At 42.2% G+C, this 22,534-nt stretch overlaps 1 protein-coding gene and 1 long non-coding RNA gene across 2 annotated transcripts; one reads left to right on the forward strand and one right to left on the reverse strand.

Moving 5' to 3' along the window:
- Positions 1–2,939: 2,939 nt before the first annotated feature.
- Positions 2,940–10,925, reverse strand: LOC311232451. Its single transcript, XR_014619952.1, has 2 exons — positions 10,789–10,925; positions 2,940–3,609 (listed from the first exon to the last, which is right to left on the reverse strand). It is a non-coding gene; the product is annotated as an uncharacterized lncRNA (long non-coding RNA).
- Positions 9,246–21,927, forward strand: gucy1a1 (guanylate cyclase 1 soluble subunit alpha 1). The gene is made up of 8 exons (XM_084319255.1): positions 9,246–9,963; positions 10,241–10,302; positions 10,604–10,695; positions 10,818–11,548; positions 13,735–14,220; positions 17,306–17,449; positions 19,569–19,723; positions 20,751–21,927. Exons 1-8 carry the CDS (start codon positions 9,712–9,714, stop codon positions 20,944–20,946), a joined length of 2,118 nt encoding a protein of 705 aa, XP_084175381.1. The 5' UTR covers positions 9,246–9,711; the 3' UTR covers positions 20,947–21,927.
- Positions 21,928–22,534: the final 607 nt, after the last annotated feature.

The raw sequence follows: 22,534 nt of genomic DNA on the forward strand, positions 1-22,534 counted from the left end.
CGAGGCAGCTGCTACGTCCAGAGAGCACTGGCGGCCTGAGCCAAACCCACCCATCCTCTTAACAGGGACTTTAGTCTACAAGAGGAACGGACGGAACAACGGACGGTCAGCATTCTAACCCTTTCAACCTGCCCCGGCCGTTAGCCCCATTAGCTCCAGCCGTTAATTCCCACCAAGTAGTCTCCAGGCCATGGGACTAAGTGTAGGGTAAATTATGTTGCCAGGACGGCAAGATTTTAAAGTGGGGGTGTATGTAACCTGAGGTACACTGTCTAGGACCCAGGAGTTCTCCGGCCAGGTACTGCTAGCCTTGAAAAGGAAGTCCTGTGAGACTTTGACCAAACTCACGTTTGTTCTCGTCAGCTGGCATTTACACTCCAGGTTGTTACAGTTGCAGAGGAGGTCGTGCTGCCCCACAGGTTTTTAAGGTATGAGCAGGTTAAAACACTATAATTTGATAGATCGGTTCACCCTGGCCAACTTCCATTTATCTTTTATCATTTATCATTTATTCTATCTATCTTTTGTGTAGACGTGTTTTGTGTGGCCAACCATCCTGGTGTCTGGGAGCACAGTTGCTGGCTGGCAATTGGGAGCTTGAGGTGGGCGTGACATTTTAATTGTTAATTGATGCGTTTGTGTGGCACATTCAGTATTACATTGTGTTAACAATTGTTTGTATCTCTAGGCTGGACCGACACGGTGTGTAGGGCAGCCACTGATTTTCCTTTTTTTAACTTCTCTGTGCGTCAAGTAATTTCCTTTAGAGTTTTAATTAGTTTCCATTTTTACCTCTGTGCCATCTGACCGCTTTATTGTATTGTGTATTTTATCCAGCAGTGCAGTGATGTTTCCTATTTATTAGACATGCTGTGTGTGTGCTCTAATTACTAGTAATGGTGGTCTAGATTGTTCCAGTTGGGTATGATCCCTTTTTAGTGTTTTTATTTAATAAAGTGTCAAATCTTGGGAATACAAAAACCTCTGTTGTACGCCTGTTATTTTATTAGAAACCCTGTGTGGTCTGGGAACTCAGAACATAAATGTGTAACAATGAATGAGGGTCTCTCCCCCTAACAGAGAGTTGCGCAGTTTCTATATATTCAACCATTAACACTTTCAGAGCCCTTGCTTAACCTTGATTTACCCGTTGAATGCCACCATCCACTTCAATGTTAGCGTTAAAAACGCCTAATCTATGTTTATTATTATTATTATGGCTATGTGTCTAATCTGCCCGTCGCTTTATCAATGACTCGTTTGCAGTCAACATTGTCGAAGCTGATTGTTTTTTTATCGGTTAATTTTCGTTTTATAGCATTTTGAAAAGCCCTTGTTTTCAAGGAAAATATAAAGATTCCACGATAAAAGACATTTACTGGAATATTCTAGAATACACAAAAACGTTGTAATTTTTCCAGGCTGATTCCCGTCCCGCGATGACTTCCATGTTGATCAGACTTCTTGCCAGCACAAGGAACCAGCTGGCTCCGCCTCTACATATCTATAGATCCCAGGTCAGTCTAAGCGACTGACCTGCAGTTACACAGGGATAGACGATAGGGGGTGCTTTTTTCCATTCTGAGCTCCTGTAGGGGCTGCTGTACCAACGGTAGACTCGGTTGATGAAATATGATTTCAGATCGCTAATAAAACAATAAAACGATATTTGTCGTCGTGGGCACTCCGTGGGGGGGCTAATAAAACGAGTTATGTCGTCCGTGGCACTGAAAGGGTTAAGGTTACAGAAAGACTTTCGTCTTGTTTACATAAGGGTCCCCCATTTTCAATTAATCATAACATATATGACATACATGACATACAGATAGACAGTACTGCTACATCTATACATTTATGACATACCAGATTTACAAATACAGTACTGTTTTTGATACAAGAAGAGTCTAAAAAAGAGAGTATACATTTGACGAAGAAACTGTACATTGGAGGAGGTTGGTAGGTAGGAGGTTGGTAGGAGGGGTGGAGGGGGCGGGTTGGGTAGGTGGGGTGGTGCGGGGGGAAACTGTACATGGTGGGGGGGGGTTGGGTAGGCGGGTGGGGGGGGTAACTGTACATTGGATTATCGACTAAACCTTACTTGTTCCCAAGAAGAGGGTCTCGTGTATTATTGGGTTTAATAGGACATTTATTGTACATTGGAGGGGGTTGCGTTAGGACATTTACAGGGGCCAGTTTTTAATTGCAGTCTCTCGTAGGTGCTCTTTGAGAGTGGTTTTGAGGCTGTCAGGTATATTTCCCTGAACGGCCTGAATTCCCAATCTCTGCCCCTAATATGAGCAGAGGAATCGTTTTTTTTTTTTTATCCACTTTTTCTCCCATTTTCTATATATTTTTTTTCTCCCATCCCAATTTCGTATCATCCAATTCAACCCTCCCCTGTCACGAACGCTGTTTCTTGCCTCCCACAAGCCGGCTGCAATGTGGACTAAGTCATACATAGCACAAGTCCCCTCCGGTACTTGAGGTAACAGCAGTCACATCTTTTCACCTGCGCAGCTCGATCTCTCAGTGGCGAGGAGTAACACGTGGGAGGCTCACGCTGCCCCCGACACTTCCTGATTCTACTGCGCAGGCGCACCAACCGACCTGTAGGAGTCGCTGTCCACAACGCCCGATCCCCACCCATCAGTTTCCCACCCCCTAATACGGCCAATGTGTATTAGTACGGACGACCAGCTAAACTGAAAGCAAATGTGGAGCGCTGGGCTCGAACAGATGAGCCCAGCGTCTCCAGATTTTGTGGCGAGCGCCTTGCCCACTACGCCACGTAGCCGCCCTAGCAGAGGAATCGTTTATGATTAAGTTTCATGAGAATAGTGCCACCATGAGGCCAGATGACTCCGAACTTTATACAGGTACTGTCTCCTTGCATTGTCACAAACGGGTCAATTGTGACAAACAGGGAGTCCACACGTGAAAGCAATTTAACAAAATAATTTATTTAAACCTATCTAAGACAATTAATTACATAAACAACGAATAATAATAATATAATAATAATAATGCAGGACCTCTTTAGGGGGGGTCTTTATTCGGCATGCAACGAACTGGACATGCAATTGGAGCAGCACACACACACACACACATGCATTGTCTTTTTCTCAGTCGCCGATGCGATTGAGTCTCTGCACTTGACCCATCCCGTCGTCCTTCCCCCCATGGGCAGCCAGGAGCAGATAGGGCGTCAACGTGAGCTGCGCCCCGGGGACCAATCCAAGTGCTCCTGCCCGTCTTCGTCAAGGACACCACAGCGTTAGCGATCTGTTGTTGTGCATGTTTTTCCATTGGGTTTATCTTATCGGGGGGGAAACCCTTGCGAGCACGGGGAGAACATGCAAACTCCACACAGAAAGGCCTGAGAGATCACCCACCTGGGTACCTGGCATCATGGAAACCTGGTCCCCAAGCGGGAATCGAACCCTGGACCTTCTTGCTGTGAGGTGACAGTGTTAACCACTACACCACCGTGTATCACAATCAGTGATGAAATGCAGTGTGTGGATGAGTGAAAAGTGTGGTTTGGTGCGTGTGGTGTAAGTATTAGTATTCCAATATCAAAAGACCCAATGGGTGGTGGATAACCTGTTCCTGGGAGATGGGAAAAGCAGACAGAGGGAGTTTAGACAGGGGAACATATACATGTGCAGGCAGCTCTCACTGCCCAGGTGAGTCTCATTGAGCTAACGAGCCACCCACTCCACGATGCTCCCTGGTGACTCACCCATTAGCAGGTAGAGTGGGGGTCGTCACACTATGGTTAATCAAAATCAATAGGGTTCTTCCTCTACTAGGAGTGATGAATGTGCACAGCAAATTGTAACAGCTATTTGAGTTATCGTGTTCACGCTTAGGATCTGCTATGGTGGCGGCAGACGCGGTGAATCCATAACATCCCTGACACGGTCATTCAGAGATATAATTATATTTTTGCCTATTTCTGTATACTGTTCTCCCAAACCGTGTTGGGGTTGCGAATTGGTTAAATCTGTACAGCTGAGACTTGTGGGTCCAAAGACATGAGTGATGATGTGAGAAGTAACCCTTTTCTTTATCTCACTGTATAAAATGACTGTGACCTCTTGGATAATCACAGCATCATGGAATGTAACCCTCAAACACCACATTGACCATATAAGCATTTTGGATATACTTCTGTATATTTACAAATTCTGAGCTCATTCTTGCAGTCAGTGTCATGTGTTTAACATGTTTCGGGGGTACCATACCCTTTCTTTCTGGCGCAGTTCAAAGTCACAATTATACATTGCCTTTGTGTGAGTGTGCCATAAAAAAAAGTTTCCTCAGTGAGTTATATATATTATGTTATTGTACAATAACAACTACACAGAAAATATGAAATATCTTTGTACATCCTTCAACAAAACTTGATGGTTTTGGACTAAGACGACATAAACCTGATATGGCTGTAAAAAATAAAGAGTATTGATGTGCCAATGAGCCCACTTTGATTCAGATATCTGAATGTTGAGAGGTCAAGGGACTCCATTGAAAATGGTAAAAGCTATATTTAGCCTCTACCAGGTAAGCTAGCATACCTTGGTTAGTACTAGTACCAACTACTAGCTGTATCTACGGATTCCTTGTGGTCGCTATAGTTTCATGAGATACTGGTATCTTCGCTCTTGCCTAAAAAATTTGCCCACAAGAGCCTCTGAAAGACAGCCGCATCACCGGCTATACCTCTTCAACTAGACCTGGGCCAATAAGAGTTTACAGTTTGTAGTAGTATAACTTTCAGTAGAAATAAATGCCCGCCTTCCAATTTATGCAGGAATCTCCAGATGTATAAAATGACTGAAAGCAAATCACAGTATGAACTTTCCCTAAGTGTTCTTCAATGTCTTGAGGGGATATTCATTTTAACATTTGTTTCTCTCTATTCTGCAGCGGTCAAAATGGCTCAAAATCAAAAGTTCAGCAACTTATTAAGCCTCCACATAATGGAGCTTGGGAACGGCCATGTCTCTACAAAATACAGATATAGGATTTTTTGTAACATAAAAGAATGCAGTTAAGGGGGAGCTCCAGTAGCTCACCGCGTATCTCTGCGCTATTTCGGCGTGGGGGACAACCGTGCGCGTCACGGATCTGGGGTACACGAGTTTGACTCCCGGACTCGCCGTATTTTCTCAGAGTGTCTTCCCCCGATCTATATCCCATTCAACCTGTTTCTGTCGGTCATGCTTGACCAGAAAAAGCGATAAACGCTAAAAAGAACCAGCTGTCTGGTCAAAGTAAAAAAATAAATAAAAAAATGCAGTTAAAAGACACAAGTCATGATTAGCCTGATGTCATGTCTGCTAACGACTAATAAATACGGTAATACATTCTGATTATTTCCTTTAAGTACTGCAGGGACCATTTGGCTAAATGGTTTTCAAATTGTAACCAACATTTAATATCCCATTCAAGGCAGTCTGTTCATTTACAACATTCTGGGATTTTTAGTATCTATAAGTAGCTTTACTTGAGTATTTCCATTTTAGGGAACTTGATACTTTTACTCCTCATCATTTAACAAATAATATATATTTTTAAAAAAGGATCAGAATTGTAATTACTTAAATAGTTTGCTGGTAACAGTCAGATGCTGCGGGATAATGAACAATATCTATTTGCCATCTAACCAACAATGAAAAACGTCATATCAAGAACAGGAGGCGAAAGAAGAGATGATTGTTAGCTTTTGATAAAGGCTCTTTATTAACTTCTGTTTAATACCGATTGCTCACAGCAATAATACAGTAACTACACTTTAACTCGTCTAAATTGCTCAAAACTCATGGGAAACCAGCATTTAGGGGTTTTCTTGACTCGCAGGGGAGCACAATTATGCAATTATGCATAATTGCATAATTGCATAATTGCATAATTATGCAATTATGCCACATCAATGTGGAACGCCCTACCCACAGCTGTAAAGGAATGTGAATCACTACCCACTTTCAAAACCACTCTCAAAGAGCACCTACGGGAGACTGCAATTCGAAACTGGCCCCTGTAAATGTCCAAACCCAACCCCCTCCAATGTACAGTAAATGTCCTAACCCAATAATACACAAGACCCTCTCCTTAGGACCAAGTAAGGTTTTGTCGATAATCCAATGTACAGTTACCCCACCCCGCCTACCCAACCCCCACCCCCCACCCCCACCCCACCCACCCAACCACCTCCAATGTACAGTTTCCCCCCCCATCCCACCCCACCTACCCAACCCCCCCCCCCCTCCACCCCACCTACCCAACCTCCTCCAATGTACAGTTTCTTCGTCAAATGTATACTCTCTTTTTTAGACTCTTGTATTATATTTGTAAATCTAGTATGTCATAAATGTATAGATGTAGCAGTACTGTCTATCTGTATGTCATGTATGTCATAATATGTTATGATGAATTGAAAATGGGGGACCCTGATGTAAACAAGACGAAAGTCTTTCTCTGGTCTGCATCCCCTTAACAATTGTGTGTATTGAGCTGTACTGTATTGTACCCATTCTGCAATCTGTTAATAAAATGTTCAATCAATCAATCATGTCCAGACTAATAAGAAGAACTATTTAAATGATACGGTTCACTTTATTTGAACCCAGGCCGTATTTATCTGGCATGATGTTGACATGTAATGTCACTGATCACTTTGATATTGAGAATGTGCTGTCCTCTCACCAGGCTCCAATCCAATCCATTGGGACAAGTGTTTTAGCATAAAAAACCACAGGTCCTTTTCCAAAATAGAAAGCCTTTTTACTCAAGTACTTTACTTAAGTATTTCCATTTTAGGGACCTCGATACGTTTACTCCTCATCATTTTAAAGGAAATAATCCTAATTTCTTACTGTACTGTATTTATTAGTCATTAGGAGGTATATGCCATCAGGCTAATCATGACTTGTGTCTTTTAATTGTGCATTTTTTTTTAATGTTACAAAGAAGCCTATATATTTGTCATGTCAACAGGCTGCCAGATAGAACCAGGCTACCAGATAGAACCAGGCTACCAGATAGAACCAGGCTGCCAGATAGAACCAGGCTGCCAGATAGAACCAGGCTACCAGATAGAACCAGATAGAACCAGGCTGCCAGATAGAACCAGGCTGCCAGATAGAACCAGCTACTAGATAGAACCAGGCTACCAGATAGAACCAGGCTGCCAGATAGAACCAGGCTACCAGATAGAACCAGATAGAACCAGGCTGCCAGATAGAACCAGGCTGCCAGATAGAACCAGCTACTAGATAGAACCAGGCTGCCAGATAGAACCAGGCTACTAGATAGAACCAGGCTGCCAGATAGAACCAGGCTACTAGATAGAACCAGGCTGCTAGATAGAACCAGGCTACCAGATAGAACCAGGCTGCCAGATAGAACCAGGCTACCAGATAGAACCAGGCTACTAGATAGAACCAGGCTGCCAGATAGAACCAGGCTACCAGATAGAACCAGGCTGCCAGATAGAACCAGGCTACTAGATAGAACCAGGCTACCAGATAGAACCAGTCTACCAGATAGAACCAGGCTACCAGATAGAACCAGGCTGCCAGATAGAACCAGGCTGCCAGATAGAACCAGGCTACTAGATAGAACCAGGCTGCCAGATAGAACCAGGCTACTAGATAGAACCAGGCTACTAGATAGAACCAGGCTGCTAGATAGAACCAGGCTGCTAGATAGAACCAGGCTGCTAGATAGAACCAGGCTACCAGATAGAAGTGTTCTTGTGAGGATTCGCCTGTTCCCTGGACCTTTATTCCCTGTCTCCTCACCTCACCAGCCCCCACCCTTGCGATGATTTACTCTCCTCTACTCTTCACCAGCCCCCACCCTTGGACTACCTTTCGCAGCTGTCATAGTTTATGATTAGCGCCCCAGAGGGCTTTAAATACCTGGACCTCCCTCCAGTCCTTGTCGGGTCGTTCTTGTTACTACAATCTACTGCCGCGTCTCCGGCGTGAGACGTCGTGCCACCCCGGTACATCACCACCTGTCGCCGTTTGCCTGGAGTGGGACGCCGTCTACGCTCTCTAATTCTCTACGGGAGGTTTCCCAGTGTTCCCACTCCAGACGTCAAGCCGGCGCGCATCGCTTCCTATTTCCACGGGAGGATGCGTCTCTTCGCCCGGGTCCCCTGGGACCCCTGTGTTCTGCGCTGCCCGTCTGCAGCATCGGAGGAGGATCTCCGTGCCAGGCCTCCGCCGTCGGGCCCCTGGCCCCGTGCCAGGCCTCCGCCGTCGGGCCCCTGTTCCCGTGCCAGGCCTCCGCCGTCGGAACCCTGTTCCTCATCCCTGTAAGCAGCTCTGGCCCTCGCCCTGTCCAAGGCCTTACTTACCCTGTTCTCTGTCCCTGTCTCCAGCCCGCCTCTCCGGGCCTCTGTCCCTGTCCCCCTCTCCAGTGCCCCTGGTCCTGGTCCTTGACTTTTAGCCCTGGCCCTGTCCCTTGCCTTAGTCCCTTAGCCTGTTCGCCTCTTAAAGGCACAGTGCCACATTTTTTCCTTATTTTCTTTGACTCTAGTGTTTTTGTGTTCTCCCTTAAAGGGACTGTGCCGCCTTTTGTTATGTAAGAAATAAATGCCCTGTTTTGGCTTACTCTCATACCTGTCTTGTGTTGTGCGATTGGGGTCGGTTACAAACCATAACAGTTTTACAGCATCAGAAAGATGTGATCCAGAAGATTAATTTGGATTGCATCTAAACAGATGTGTGTCTTCATAGGTTCCACTGAGGAAATGGCTGTAACCCACACATGGTATCAAACATTGAGTTTCGGGCCTTGTGCTATCTGGTTGCCCATAGGATAGTTTGATCTTCATGGGTGGCTATAGCTATATTATATATATCATCACTTTTTTTTTAAATAATCCCACATCCCGTCTCCATAAAATAAAACGTTCCTCCTATTGGTTCACAACAATGAAGTGAGTGACAACATTGTATTGTCTAGTCTCTGTTCAAATCAAGTCCCTCCTGTCGTTGAGTGCCACCCGAACAACCTCCTCAATGCCAATTCGTTATGATTTCAAGATACTGATGTTTACATGATAGGACCACATTTAGAGAGAGAGAGAAAAAAATGCAGCCTTTGATGTTACATTTTTATCTCAATATACAAATCTGATTATATTGATTTGAGTGTCACAAGGGGTTTTCTATAGAGAGCTTTTTTTCCCTACTAAAGGACCCTGGTCTTGGGAGAGTATGTCTCTATACGCAGCAGCTCTAACGGCCTGAAAACACTTGACAGTCTGCAGCTCATAGGTTGATATACCAACCTACTTGCGCATGGATTGGCGCGTTTGTGTTTTTCTTCAGACTCTCATTGGCTTTTTGCTAATGATATTTCTCTCTCTCTCTCTCTCTCTCTCTCTCTCTCTCTCTCTCTCTCTCTCTCTCTCTCTCTCATCGTTTACCCGTGTACTGTTCAATGAACAGCCTATACTGTCTTTGATTTTGGACTTTGGTGCCGATCATTTGAAAGGACAGCAGCGCACAGAGAAAGGCAGGTCGCTTGGTTGGTTCACCCATCATATAGGATGATGAGCGCATTAGATCATCAGCCACTTTAGAGACTATACATGAGAACGATGGAGTTTCCGACTGATGATCATCAGACCACAGTTGCTCGACCGAAGCACCCCGATTGTCCCCTCTGAGATTAGAGATTAGAAGAATAACAATGTTTTGCGCACAATTGAAAGAACTGAAGATCTCGGGAGAGTGTCCCTTCTCCATGATCGCCAAAAACAATGAACGCGGAGACTTTGAGGAGCGCTCATCAAGTGATGCCGCGGAGGATATATCGCCTATTTCTAAGGATGTGCCTGGAAAAATATCTGAGGATACTGTACCACCGCGACGGAAAACGAGCAGATCGAAAGTTAACCTTCATTCACTTGGAGATAGCATCCGAAAACTGGCATGCCCAGAGGTGAGTACAAAAATAAAAAATTTAAATATATATCCCTTTATTATTAGTAGCATGACAATATGGGTTTGAAAAGATTGTCTGTGAAAACACGTCCAGACACTGATGATGTCTCGCCTTGGTTATTATTATTATAACCTGCACGGAACTCTCATGCGCATTGGAATCCATAAAATTAAAAACCGTTTGTTTTATGATGGTGGAACATTGCTGGTCAATCATGCGTAAATGATTGTAGAATTTTTTTGTGGCTGCTTATACTGGACTCTTTGTTATACAGTTTCAAAGACTGCTTACTGCGCTCCAACGAATGATGCGACTTTCACTAATGGACAACGAAAGGTATGGAAATGTTGTGTCACATATACTTCAAATATAAACTGCTGTTATTGGTGTGACAGATACAAATAATATAGGTCAAATGATTGCTTGTTTACAATCAGGCCTATTGTACAGAGACACTGTTCCGGGTGAAATAATATAATTTATAGTCTTTATATAAGTTATATAGATCATTTTAATTGTATGTTTAGATTGATATAGGCCTATATGGCTGATTTCTGTGTGGCTATAGAGAACAGCAGAACATATTGCTAATTGGTTATTAAGATGTGACCATGGCCTTTTATGTTGTCTCCCCCAGTCCAGCAACGTGTTACACAGACATATGTCAAGGCAGCATTGATAAACCAGAGCATTTAGTGGACATCATGAAGACCTACTCAAGCAAAACAGGTACACAGTAACCTCCTAAACCCCAAACGATGTAACAATGTAATTGTCATGTAAGGCCACGTGGTTATAGTTACCCCCCGCATGCCCTCTCACCTCTGTACCCTCATCTAACCACCATGCAGGCATCAAAATGGACACTCTGAAAGTGGCCTTCGGCGAGGAGCTCTTCAACCTGTGCTACGAGGAAGACGGACACATCCTGAGGGTGGTAGGGGGCGCTCTCCACGACTTCCTCAACAGCTTCAATGTCCTGTTGAGGCAGAGCAGCGGCGGCACGTCGCCAAACCTGAACAAAGCGGATTGTGTAAACGAACCCTCTGTGCTGTGCTTAGACAAGGATCCGGGTCTGCTTACTGTCTATTTCTTCAACCCCCGGCCGGCCACGGAGCTCTTCTTCCCCGGCGTCATCAAGGCCGCCGCCCGCCTGCTGTACGACACCACCGTGGACGTGCTCGCGGTCGACTCCCCCGGTGCCAAGGACACCATCTTGCAGTCCGGCCTGCAGCCCAGTCTTCTCTACACCGTGGTTGTCAAGGATACCAAGAAGAGGCTGACCCCCAGCCCCCTCCAGTCCAGCTCGGCCGGCACCCTCGCCACGTCCGTGTTCTCCACTATCTTCCCCTTCCATCTGTTCCTGGACCGGGACCTGGTCCTGGTGCAGATCGGCAGCGGGCTCCGGAAGAGGATGACGAACAGGAAGGACGGCCTGAGGCGGCCCGCCATGTTCCAAGAGCATTTCTCGATAGTGACTCCGCTGGTCAAGTGCGCCTTCCAGAGCATCTTGACCATGTTGAACACGCAGTTTATCATAAGGATCAAGCACAGCGCTCCCGCCACAGATAACACAGGGAAGGTAGGTTGATATCCCTGCAGATCCCTGACCTCGAACATTTGAAAAGTCCATCCAAATGTTGACTTGATGTTAAATTTAGCCTGCCAAGGGGGGGGCGTGGGGGGGGGGGGGGGGGGGATCAATTTACTGTTACAGCTAATTAGTGGCATACTTATCCTGGGGAAAAGATCAACATCACAGCCCCGTAGGGCCTCATCAGAGGCAAATGTCAAACTATTTCATCCACCAAAGGCACAATCATGCTTATATGCTGCTTCTCTCGAATGGGCGCAGATCGATTTTGGTCTGAAAAAGTGATCTAAGAATAAACAAAACAGAGGAGATAATAGACGGTATGATTTATTGCTCGACATACAAGGTCCCATAGCTCCACTCTGACATGTGGGCTCCAGTTCACCGTTTCTTTCCCCTTCATCATCACCAGATAAAAGGATTTCTTCAGAATAAAATTAAATAGAGTCAGTGCTGACAAAAACAGGGGATCACAGACTATCTTTATGATTCATTGCTGGACATACAAAGTCCCATGTCTCTGTTTTAACATTGGGCTCTATTTATTTTTCTTTCTTTCTTTCTTCATTGACGCTAGATCTAAATATTTTTTTTAAGAATATAATTAAATAGAATCTTATAGGTGACAATAAATTGGCTAAGAATTTATTTATGTGGGGAAAGGCCAACAGTCGTTCAAAACATCAAAGGAGACCATTCAACAATAAGCATTTTATAATATTCAACAAACCCATCCTTTGTAAGAAGCCATTACCATTTGGCCGCAGGGAACCGGTCACTCCACACTGTTGCTGTGTTGGTATGTGTTTTTAACCCTACTGGACTGCCATAATATATTGCACATCCCGCCAATTTATATTATTGTGAATGGTGAAGCATGCAAACTGTTCCCACAAGGCCCCATTTAATGGATCCTATACAGTGTTGCAAATCAACATAAAAATGCAAATCTCGTAACCTTTATTATGGTTATATAAGTGTATTATTATGGTGGTTGGACTAGGGAGTTATGGCCATTATTGGTAATCTAGGCAGGGGAAGTGAACAACTGTCCCTGTTCCTATTCCTATACCTCAAAAACGTCCATTGAGGTGCCCTTGAGCAAGGCACTTTAAATCCACCATCTCCAGTGGAGCTCCTGAACAATTTGTTGGTTGTGTTAGTGATCCAAACAATGAATCCATGTCCACGTTTACTTAACAGGTGAAAGTGTTACACTTGCACACGTTGCTGATGTGGCCAAATGACATTCAGTAATTTTAATTTGAAAGGACTTTTTTTCAAAGGTGTGCCATGGTTTTGTATAAGTAGACATTGTACATTTTCAGCGCAGCAGGTGTTGCTGATCGAGCACAGCATGTTTACAAACTGGAAACTCACTGGAAACCCACACTCTTAAAGACAACTATGGATATTAACTTATTCAATAAGCCCCCAAACCTTATATGGATTGATCTGTCAGTATCACAGGCATGTTTCCTCATTTCCTTACAAAAAAAGTATCATGGTTTCAGTTTTACCATGGTACCAGCCATTGTATGAATACTCTACCATGGTACTGCTATAGTAAAAGTAATGTATCGCCATGGTACCACTTCTGTAAATGGTAAATGGTATAATCCAATATAAACCATGATACGGATGGTATTGGCATCATTTTCTATTGTATAATCTTTAATACAAATTGATGATATTATCTTTTGTTGTCCTTTGTATGTTTCTGTATGTCATCAAGTTTAATAATGCTCGACCTTCACCTGTATTCGTTCTCCAGTTTGCGTCATGACTTAATCTGAAAGCTCCATCATCTTTAAAGCCATAAGGGCAATGTGGACAGCATGCGTCTCACTCTCCTTATACAAGCCACCAGCTACACAATAGACATCACCAATAGTTTCCACCTAAATGATCAAAAAGATGATGGGAATAATATCATTATGCAATTGCTTACATGCCAGGGTATGAAGCTCTATTGTAACTTTCAGTATTGCCAGAGACACAGAGGCCTTACGCGAAATGTTCCATATGTAAACAAAGTAGTGGGGTGGCACTGTTTAAACGGGGGCTGCCATACTGCAATCCAGGATCAAAGAATCAACAAGGCCAGGGAGCCACAAATATATATTTTCAAAAGGTTTACTATACCCACTTTATTAACTATTCTTTCTTTTCAGCTCATGGATCTGAAAGGTCAGATGATATATGTTCCTGAGTCCAATGCCATCCTGTTCCTGGGCTCTCCCTGCGTGGACAAGCTGGAGGAGCTAACGGGCCGCGGCCTCTACCTGTCAGATATCCCTATTCACAACGCGCTGCGTGACGTGGTCCTGGTGGGCGAGCAAGCCAAGGCCCAGGACGGGCTGAAGAAGCGCCTGGGAAAGGCCAAGGCCGCCCTGGAGCACGCTCACCAAGCGCTGGAGGAGGAGAAGAAGAGAACGGTGGACCTCCTCTTCACCATCTTCCCCGGCACCGTGGCCCAGCAGCTCTGGCAGGGCCAGACGGTACAGGCCAAGAAGTTTGACAATGTGACTATGCTGTTCTCTGACCTCGTGGGCTTCACGTCGGTGTGCTCCCGCTGCGATCCCATGCAGGTCATCACTATGCTCAGTGAGCTGTACACCAGATTTGACCACCAGTGCGGGGAGCTTGACGTTTACAAGGTAAGTAAATACGTCTCAAGTGCCGCCCCTCATCTCTTGATCCTCCAATCACGACCGTTGCTTTGTCCGAGGAAAGTTGTGATTGGAGGATGAAGAAAGGAGGGTGCGGTTTGAGATAGGTACATTTGAGGGTAACACGTGGTTTGAGCTTTGGTTTTAAATATGCGCCTGACCTGATAAAGGATAATTTTTTTTTATTCAAGAGAGAAATCAATATTTGGAGAACATTGCTCTATTGACTTTGCATTTGTTTTGTGGCTTACTGGCCAGTGCTGTGGATATCCAGTGTGAACTGAAGTAATATATGTACGTATTGTATTGTATTGTATTGTATTGTATTGTACAATATGTACATATTACAAATAAGTACATATATTACATATTCACCATTTCAAAAAAAATATGATATTGCTGGATCTTGAGTCATATTTGATCTGCAATGCCTAGACAGTTTGATCTGAACTACATCTTGTGGTACAGTGTTTGTAAACCCCACATCGTTTTGGTGATGCTCTTTGGTTACATCTAGTAGCTAAATCTACTTCGTTTTCGATATAAAGATATCTCTCACTCTTATTCCCAAACAATACAAGCAATAAACAAACCTATGTACAGCTTCATAGTACATGCAAACTCATATTTAGCTGAATGTTTCAACCAAAAGCTCAGTCAATCAATTTAAGAGAGAACAAATGTATCTTTAATGCTGCAATAGCTATTTTCTGATAATATATTTCACATTTTCAAAGCTTCTCATGACCACCTGCCATTAAAAGGTCATGGTGTCCTATTCAACAACCCTGCTCTACTAGTGGCCAGTCTGTTGTTATTCCATCGTTTCTTTGTTGACAAAACCTGGCCCACACTTTAGCTTTTCCTATTTTATAAACCTATACATTTACTGTAAGTACTGTGAAGTATCTTTTTAAGCAAATCTCTTAATTACATCAATATTGTGCTGTCTAAACAGTATTGTGATTGTAGGTGAAGTATTTATCTAGTACCTTGTTTAACAACCAGGAAATGTCCAAGAGAACGTTGAATGTATTGTAGATGAAATCTTGTAATCCATGCACAAAAACAAAGTTTCTCCCCAGCAAATCTCGTAGTTACAACAATATTGTGCCGGCAAGGCATTTTTATGTTGATTGTGAAGAGGCTTTCGTTTGGGGAAAATTAAGTTTGTTTATAGTGTCAAATTGTGGCCCCTTAGTGGTCAGAAATTCATTATTGCAGCGTTAATACACATAAACAAAGCCAGCTCATACTTTCTCATACTCATACATTTCAATATTTGAACATTTTGCTGGCAATCTAGCTGGAATATTAAAATAAAAACAATGGAAAATGCATTAGGAATGTTTTCATCCCGTACAATAACTCCCATTAGGACTGTATGGAACAATGATGGACTATCATGGCCCCCCAGACAATCGTAGCTTCCTAAAATAGGCCAGAGCTGTCAGTATAGATGAATGGTTGTGACTTCTAATGTAGCGAACTTCACTGAAAACGAAGAAAGTTATGACTTGATCCAGACTAAACATGTTGCTATAGTGCTCATAGAAATGTAGTATTGCATTTTTATTTTATAAAACAGCCAATAAAGCTTTCTCCCGGAGTTGGAAGGATGAGTGATCTCAAACCCTGCCCTCCGATCACAACCGTTGCTTCCCTCGGACAAACTTTGTTTGATCAAGAAAAGAGGGCGGGGTTTGAGATAGGACAATTCTGTGCACAGCACATCGAGTACTAGCATATATAGGGCATATAAGGTCAAGCTATTTTCGACCACAAATCTGGCGTAGACTCCAAACTGCAAGCAAAGACGACACATACATACAACATGTCTGACTAATCTGGCTTCATGTGTTTGCAGGACAGACAGTGCTTGTGCCTCGACCAGACTTTGTGCCAACCGCTCCTAATCTACACGGAGGTTGGCTAATGTAATCAGAGTGTCAAGGAAGCATAACAGAGAGCGCATGTTTGACAAATACCTCGTAAAACACTAGGAAGTCAGTGGTTCGTCCATGGCCCTGTTTCTACTCCACATTTGCGTCTAAAAATAGTTTCACTTCGCATTCGAGTGCTTCTCCTACTCTGATTTACACACAAGAGAATTGGCTTTACTCTAAAGCTTTTTAGGCTTTAGGCTTTACTTTTAGTCTATGGGGTCCAAGGGTTAAGTACTACTACAGTCTTTCTCCTCTGTGATTTGTCTATTGTCCACTCTTATGCCCACTTTATTGAATTATATTCAGAGAGACACTGGCAAATCTGCAGCACCAGCATTATACTTTATTATACTGTGATTTATTTGAGTCAAAGCGTTAAATAGGACATTATTTTATTTCATCGAAAATCAGCGAATCAATCGGACATCTCTGTCGAATTGACTTCATGTATTATTATTACTGGTCATAGTGGAACAGGAATATCATGCCTTTCCAATGTAATGTATACTTTTTATTAACTCCCTTGGGGAAATTCGTCCTCTGCGTTTGACCCATCCTAACTATTTTGGAGCAGTGGGCAGCCACACGTAGTGCGGCACTCGGGGACCAACTCCAATTATGATGTCAGTACCTTCATGGTCAAAGGCAACGGCAGGATATACAGTACAGTACCTACAGAATCATGCATGTCTTTCTTCTGCATGGTGTTGGGGAAACTGGAGTATCCGGAAACACGGATCCCACGTGTCCCTTATTTACCAGTACCCACGGAAACACAGGGAGAACATGCAAACTCCACACAAAAAGGCGCCCATGCTGGTTTGATGGTTTGAACCCAGGACCTTCATGCTGTGAGGCAACAGCGCTAACCACCGTGGCACCCTTCTGGCTACTCTACCTACTCTTTACCACTCTACCTACTCTACCACTGCACATAAATTAGGTATTTCCTTTCTAAAGTGGTTACCAATGGTTACAGGCAGCCATGTTGGACTTGGAAGAGAGACACCTACACAACCATTCCGTACAATGCCTCTGTTTGCAATACTGAAACGTAATAGAGCCTTATACCATAGTATGCAAGCAGTTTGCATATGATCATTTCCATAATCTTCCTTCTTTTTTAGGTGGAAACTATTGGTGATGCCTATTGTGTAGCTGGTGGCTTGCATAAGGAGAGTGAGACCCATGCTGTCCAAATTGCACTTATGGCTTTAATAATGATGGAGCTTTCAGATGAGGTCATGACACCAACTGGAGAACGAATACAGGTGAAGGTCGAGCATTATTAAACTTGATGAGGTATGCAGATACATAGAACAACATATAATATATACGGGTGAAGGGCGAGCATTATTAAACTTGATGAGGTATGCAGATACATAGAACAACATATAATATATAAAGGTGAAGGGCGAGCATTATTAAACTTGATGAGGTATGCAGATACATAGAACAACATATAATATATAAAGGTGAAGGGCGAGCATTATTAAACTTGATGAGGTATGCAGATACATAGAACAACATATAATATATACAGGTGAAGGGCGAGCATTATTAAACTTGATGAGGTATGCAGATACATAGAACAACATATAATATATACAGGTGAAGGGCGAGCATTATTAAACTTGATGAGGTATACAGATACATAGAACAACATATAATATATACAGGGGAAGGGCGAGCATTATTAAACTTGATGAGGTATACAGATACATAGAACAACATATAATATATACAGGTGAAGGGCGAGCATTATTAAACTTGATGAGATATACAGATACATAGAACAACATATAATATATACAGGTGAAGGGCGAGCATTATTAAACTTGATGAGATATACAGAGGTACATAGACAAACAGATAACAACATAACACTACACAACAACAACCACCAAACGCACATAGCACACACATCCACACGCACACACTCACTTTAAACAAACACACTGTAGCACCCACTCCACACACTTTATATTTATTAATGAAGGATTGCACTACAACTCGTACACCTTACTGTAAATTGTACCTAAATTGTACCTCATCCCATTTCTGCTTTGCACTATATAGTACTGTACATTAGTACACTGCATAGTATTGTATATTATATGGTAACTCAGAACATTGTACATATGTCTATACCGAACACTGTGACCTCATTTTCTTCTTCTAAATTACATGCTATACTATGTTATTTGATACTATCTTGTCTAGCACAGTCTCTGGAGCGTAACAGTAAGAAGCATTTTGTATGAAAGTATTCTGTACTTCTGTATGACAACTATTAAAGAAACTTGAAACTTGAATATATACAGGTAAAGGTCGAGCATTATTAAACTTGATGAGGTATACAGAGGTACAAAGAACAACATATAATATATATAAAGGTGAAGGGCGAGCATTATTAAACTTGATGAGATATACAGATACATAGACCAACAGATAATATATACAGGTGAAGGGCGAGCATTATTAAACTTGATGAGGTATACAGATACATAGACCAACAGATAATATATACAGGTAAAGGTTGAGCATTATTAAACTTGATGAGGTATACAGAGGTACAAAGAACAACATATAATATATATAAAGGTGAAGGGTGAGCATTATTAAACTTGATGAGGTATACAGATACATAGAACAACATATAATATATAAAGGTGAAGGGCGAGCATTATTAAACTTGATGAGATATACAGATACATAGAACAATAGATAATATATAAAGGTGAAGGGCGAGCATTATTAAACTTGATGAGGTATACAGATACATAGAACAACATATAATATATAAAGGTGAAGGGCGAGCATTATTAAACTTGATGAGGTATACAGAGGTACATAGAACAGTACCTCTGTATGAATTTGTGTTGAAGATAAAATAACAAAAAACGAATATACAGTAGTATTGATAGGCTGAATATGTTTATTGTGAAAATCTCTCTGTTATATAAACCAAGTTTAATAGCACAATACATTGTAGCTATTTCGATTCTAGGTCAACAGGAAACTCATAATCTAAGAAATGCATGACATTTGTGCTCATAATTGCGATGCAATGCAGCAAAGTTGGGGGATACATTATCTAATTCCATAAGGATTAAAGTTCTTTCAAAAAGAAACGTTCCCAAGTTCACTCAAAACACACGGCGACAACTGCCAAAAGAATATCATTATTATAATCTTTATTTAAAAGATTTTTATACAAAGAAGAGATCATGTTTGCTACTATTTATGTTAAAAATTAATAATTCCCCACAGTGGGGAATTCCCCTCAAAGAATTACAAAAGACATCATATAAGGATGTATATAAGGATATATAGATCTACTCATGTTGATACACGTTGTCTGATACACGTCTTGTCTTTTCTTCACAGATGCGTATCGGCCTCCATACTGGTTCAGTACTTGCTGGTGTTGTTGGTGTAATGATGCCACGCTACTGCCTTTTCGGCAACAACGTCACGCTGGCAAACAAATTCGAATCTTGTAGCCAACCTAGAAGAATCAACATCAGCCCTACCACCCACAGGTACCAGCACTTCTCACCATAATCCTGTCCAGATCTTCCCACTTGTTTACGAGAGCGATTGCCCTCAGAATGCCTTCTCACGACATATAAAGGATGCTACTTTTACTTTTGTTGTACTCTTTTCATGCTAATTGTGTTTAACCCTTGTGTGGTTCAGGTCTGTGGAACCCGTTTTCAATGTTTACTAGAAGAGAAATGGTTTTTAACCTGAGACTTCATTGGCCGTGGTTCATTTTATGTGAAGAACATATAAAAGAACACATTTTCATTGAATGAACGCTGTGCACTCCCCTACATATTTATATTACATACCTGGTGTTCGGGTCCACTGGACCTGAAAGTGTGAAAATTGTAGGTGATAACAAGTAAATATGGTAAATATGAAACAAAACGTTTCACTGTGTACCTTCACTATCTCCCTCCACATTGTGTCTTAAATTTCTTTCAAGATAAACTTGATTTAATCCATTCATGTCATGATTATAATGGTTATTATTTTTACAGACATCACATTTTATCGCAATATTGATAAATGTGATCTAGCAGAGGTAAATGGCGAATATTAACCATATATGCTGTCTAGATCGCTTGTAACTGAGATAAAGTTAACCTGTATTTTTACATTAATTGTTATGACTTCATTGTTTTAAAATCCCAATAATGTTGCGGGTCCAACCATAACAACAATGCAAACACCACACAGGGGTTAACGGAATGGTTTCTCACTCTCTCACTCTCTTCACTCTTTCATTTCACTCTTCTTAGGCTTGAACGTCCCCCGGGCGAGGACATGTTGAGCGGATAAGATATACAGAAGTCACATTCATATTATCCAATAAATCCCGTTACCGTTAGTTTCCGAGCGCACATGGCACCGGGGAGAAATATGAAGTGTTGCTTTCTTCTACACAGGCCACTGAAGACTGAACACAGCCCTGTGTTTCCGCTTATGTCAAATAAGTTGCCATTTTTCACCGATTTATGTTTTGTATGTTTCCCCCCCCCCCCCCCCCCCCCTTTGTCCCAGATTGCTGAAGGATCGCCCAGAGTTCCTCTTCGTCCCCAGGACCAGGCAGGAGCTTCCGGCCAACTTCCCAGAAGATATCCCTGGAGTTTGTTACTTTTTGGAGGCTTTTGATCCGCGGCCGTGCCAAACTACGAATGACTCTGAAATGAAAGAACCCTCTGACGGCACCACAAACTCCATGCATGAGCAAACATAAAAAGACAAAGTGCCCTTGTGAACAACACAAAGCATGCACGCCTTGCACGTTTTGGTTTGGGTGTCCTAGGGGCAGTGTTGTAGTCGAGTCACTAAATCTTGAGTCTGAGTCGAGTCTCGAGTCCCCAGTGTTCGAGTCCAAGTCCAAGTCTGAGTCACCAAAGAAGAGCCAGAGTCGAGTCCCCGTTACTGTAGTCCGAGTCTGAGTCCAAGTCATCAAGGTTGAGTCCACTCCATTCTGCCAGTCAAAGAGCTGACATACAAATACAAAAAAAGGTCTACATTAAACACAAATGACAGCGGTCACCATTTCAAAGGGACTTTATTTACTTTGTGACACAATAGCCAAACAAATGCACTATCCATCAATATCTTATGCCAAATGATTAGGGCATATTACAAAAAAAGTCAACTGTATTTATCAATGAACAAGTCCTGAGTCCTCGTCTGCACCTTCCAAGTCCGAATGCAGTCAATGCTCGAGTCCAAGTCCAAGTCTGAGTCATCAGTGCTCAAGTCCAAGTCTAGTCACGAGTCCTGAAAATCTGGCCAGGACTCGAGTACTGTACAACACTGAGTACTGTACAACACTGAGTACTGTACAACACTGTACATACACGGTCAAAATGTGACGGCTGCTTGCAGTTAGGTAGATATGAGTTTTGTTGTCAGTCTGGTCTCTCTGTACAATACAAATTGTTTCGGAAAATCATGTGTCAAGTTTGCTTTGTTTTCCTTTCAAAATCGCTCTTATCTCGGATGCCTCCCCGGAGGACAGTTTTGTTCACAGAGCATGTAAATTACAAGAATGATTTGATACTGTATAAGAGCAGATACCGTATAAGCAAGTTATTAATTCTCATTTTGTCATAGTTTTTTTTTTTTTTTTAGCATCTTGAATAATAGATACTGTATCATAGAGTAATGCTTTGTAGATATTGATCTCAAAACCGTCCTTTCTAAAAAAAATAAAAACCAAAAACATTTGACCACCGAATTTGACCACTGTATACCTGCATGTCAACAGCAGTCTGTAAATACTTCAAAATACACTCTCAAAAAAGCTGTGTTGAAATAACTGTCCCTAACTTTCAGATGTGTTGAAAAATGAGTGATTTGTTATAAGCAATACATCTTTAGCATATTAAACCAATTTCCAATACATGACTCCTCAACCAATGGCACATGGTATTTCAATCGTAGTTAAGGGGATTGGTCTGGCCTTTACCCCCCGCCTGCCCCCCCCCCCCCCCCCCCCCATTGAATTGATGGAATAGATAAATATGCTTCATGGGACCTGTGGGATAATTTTGCAAAGACTTAATTCTTCTATCATAGCTGAACTGTTTCCTTTTTTGTTTGTAACTAATTCTTCCATTGAAACTGTCTCAATTCACTTGTGTGCACATGGCAATACTCTTGTGATTCAATACAAAGCAAATGTACCAGAAATAATTGTAGATTTTTCCTGATTTTTGTACAGCCAATGCAGTAAACATTAGCATATTTATTTTGAATAAAATGTAACATAAATAGGCATTATATATTAGTCATTAAGCCTTAAGAAACCCATTTTCTTAGTATAGGTT

Source organism: Notolepis coatsorum (genome assembly GCF_963971535.1).
Source record: "Notolepis coatsorum genome assembly, chromosome: 7".
NCBI lineage: Eukaryota > Metazoa > Chordata > Actinopteri > Aulopiformes > Paralepididae > Notolepis > Notolepis coatsorum.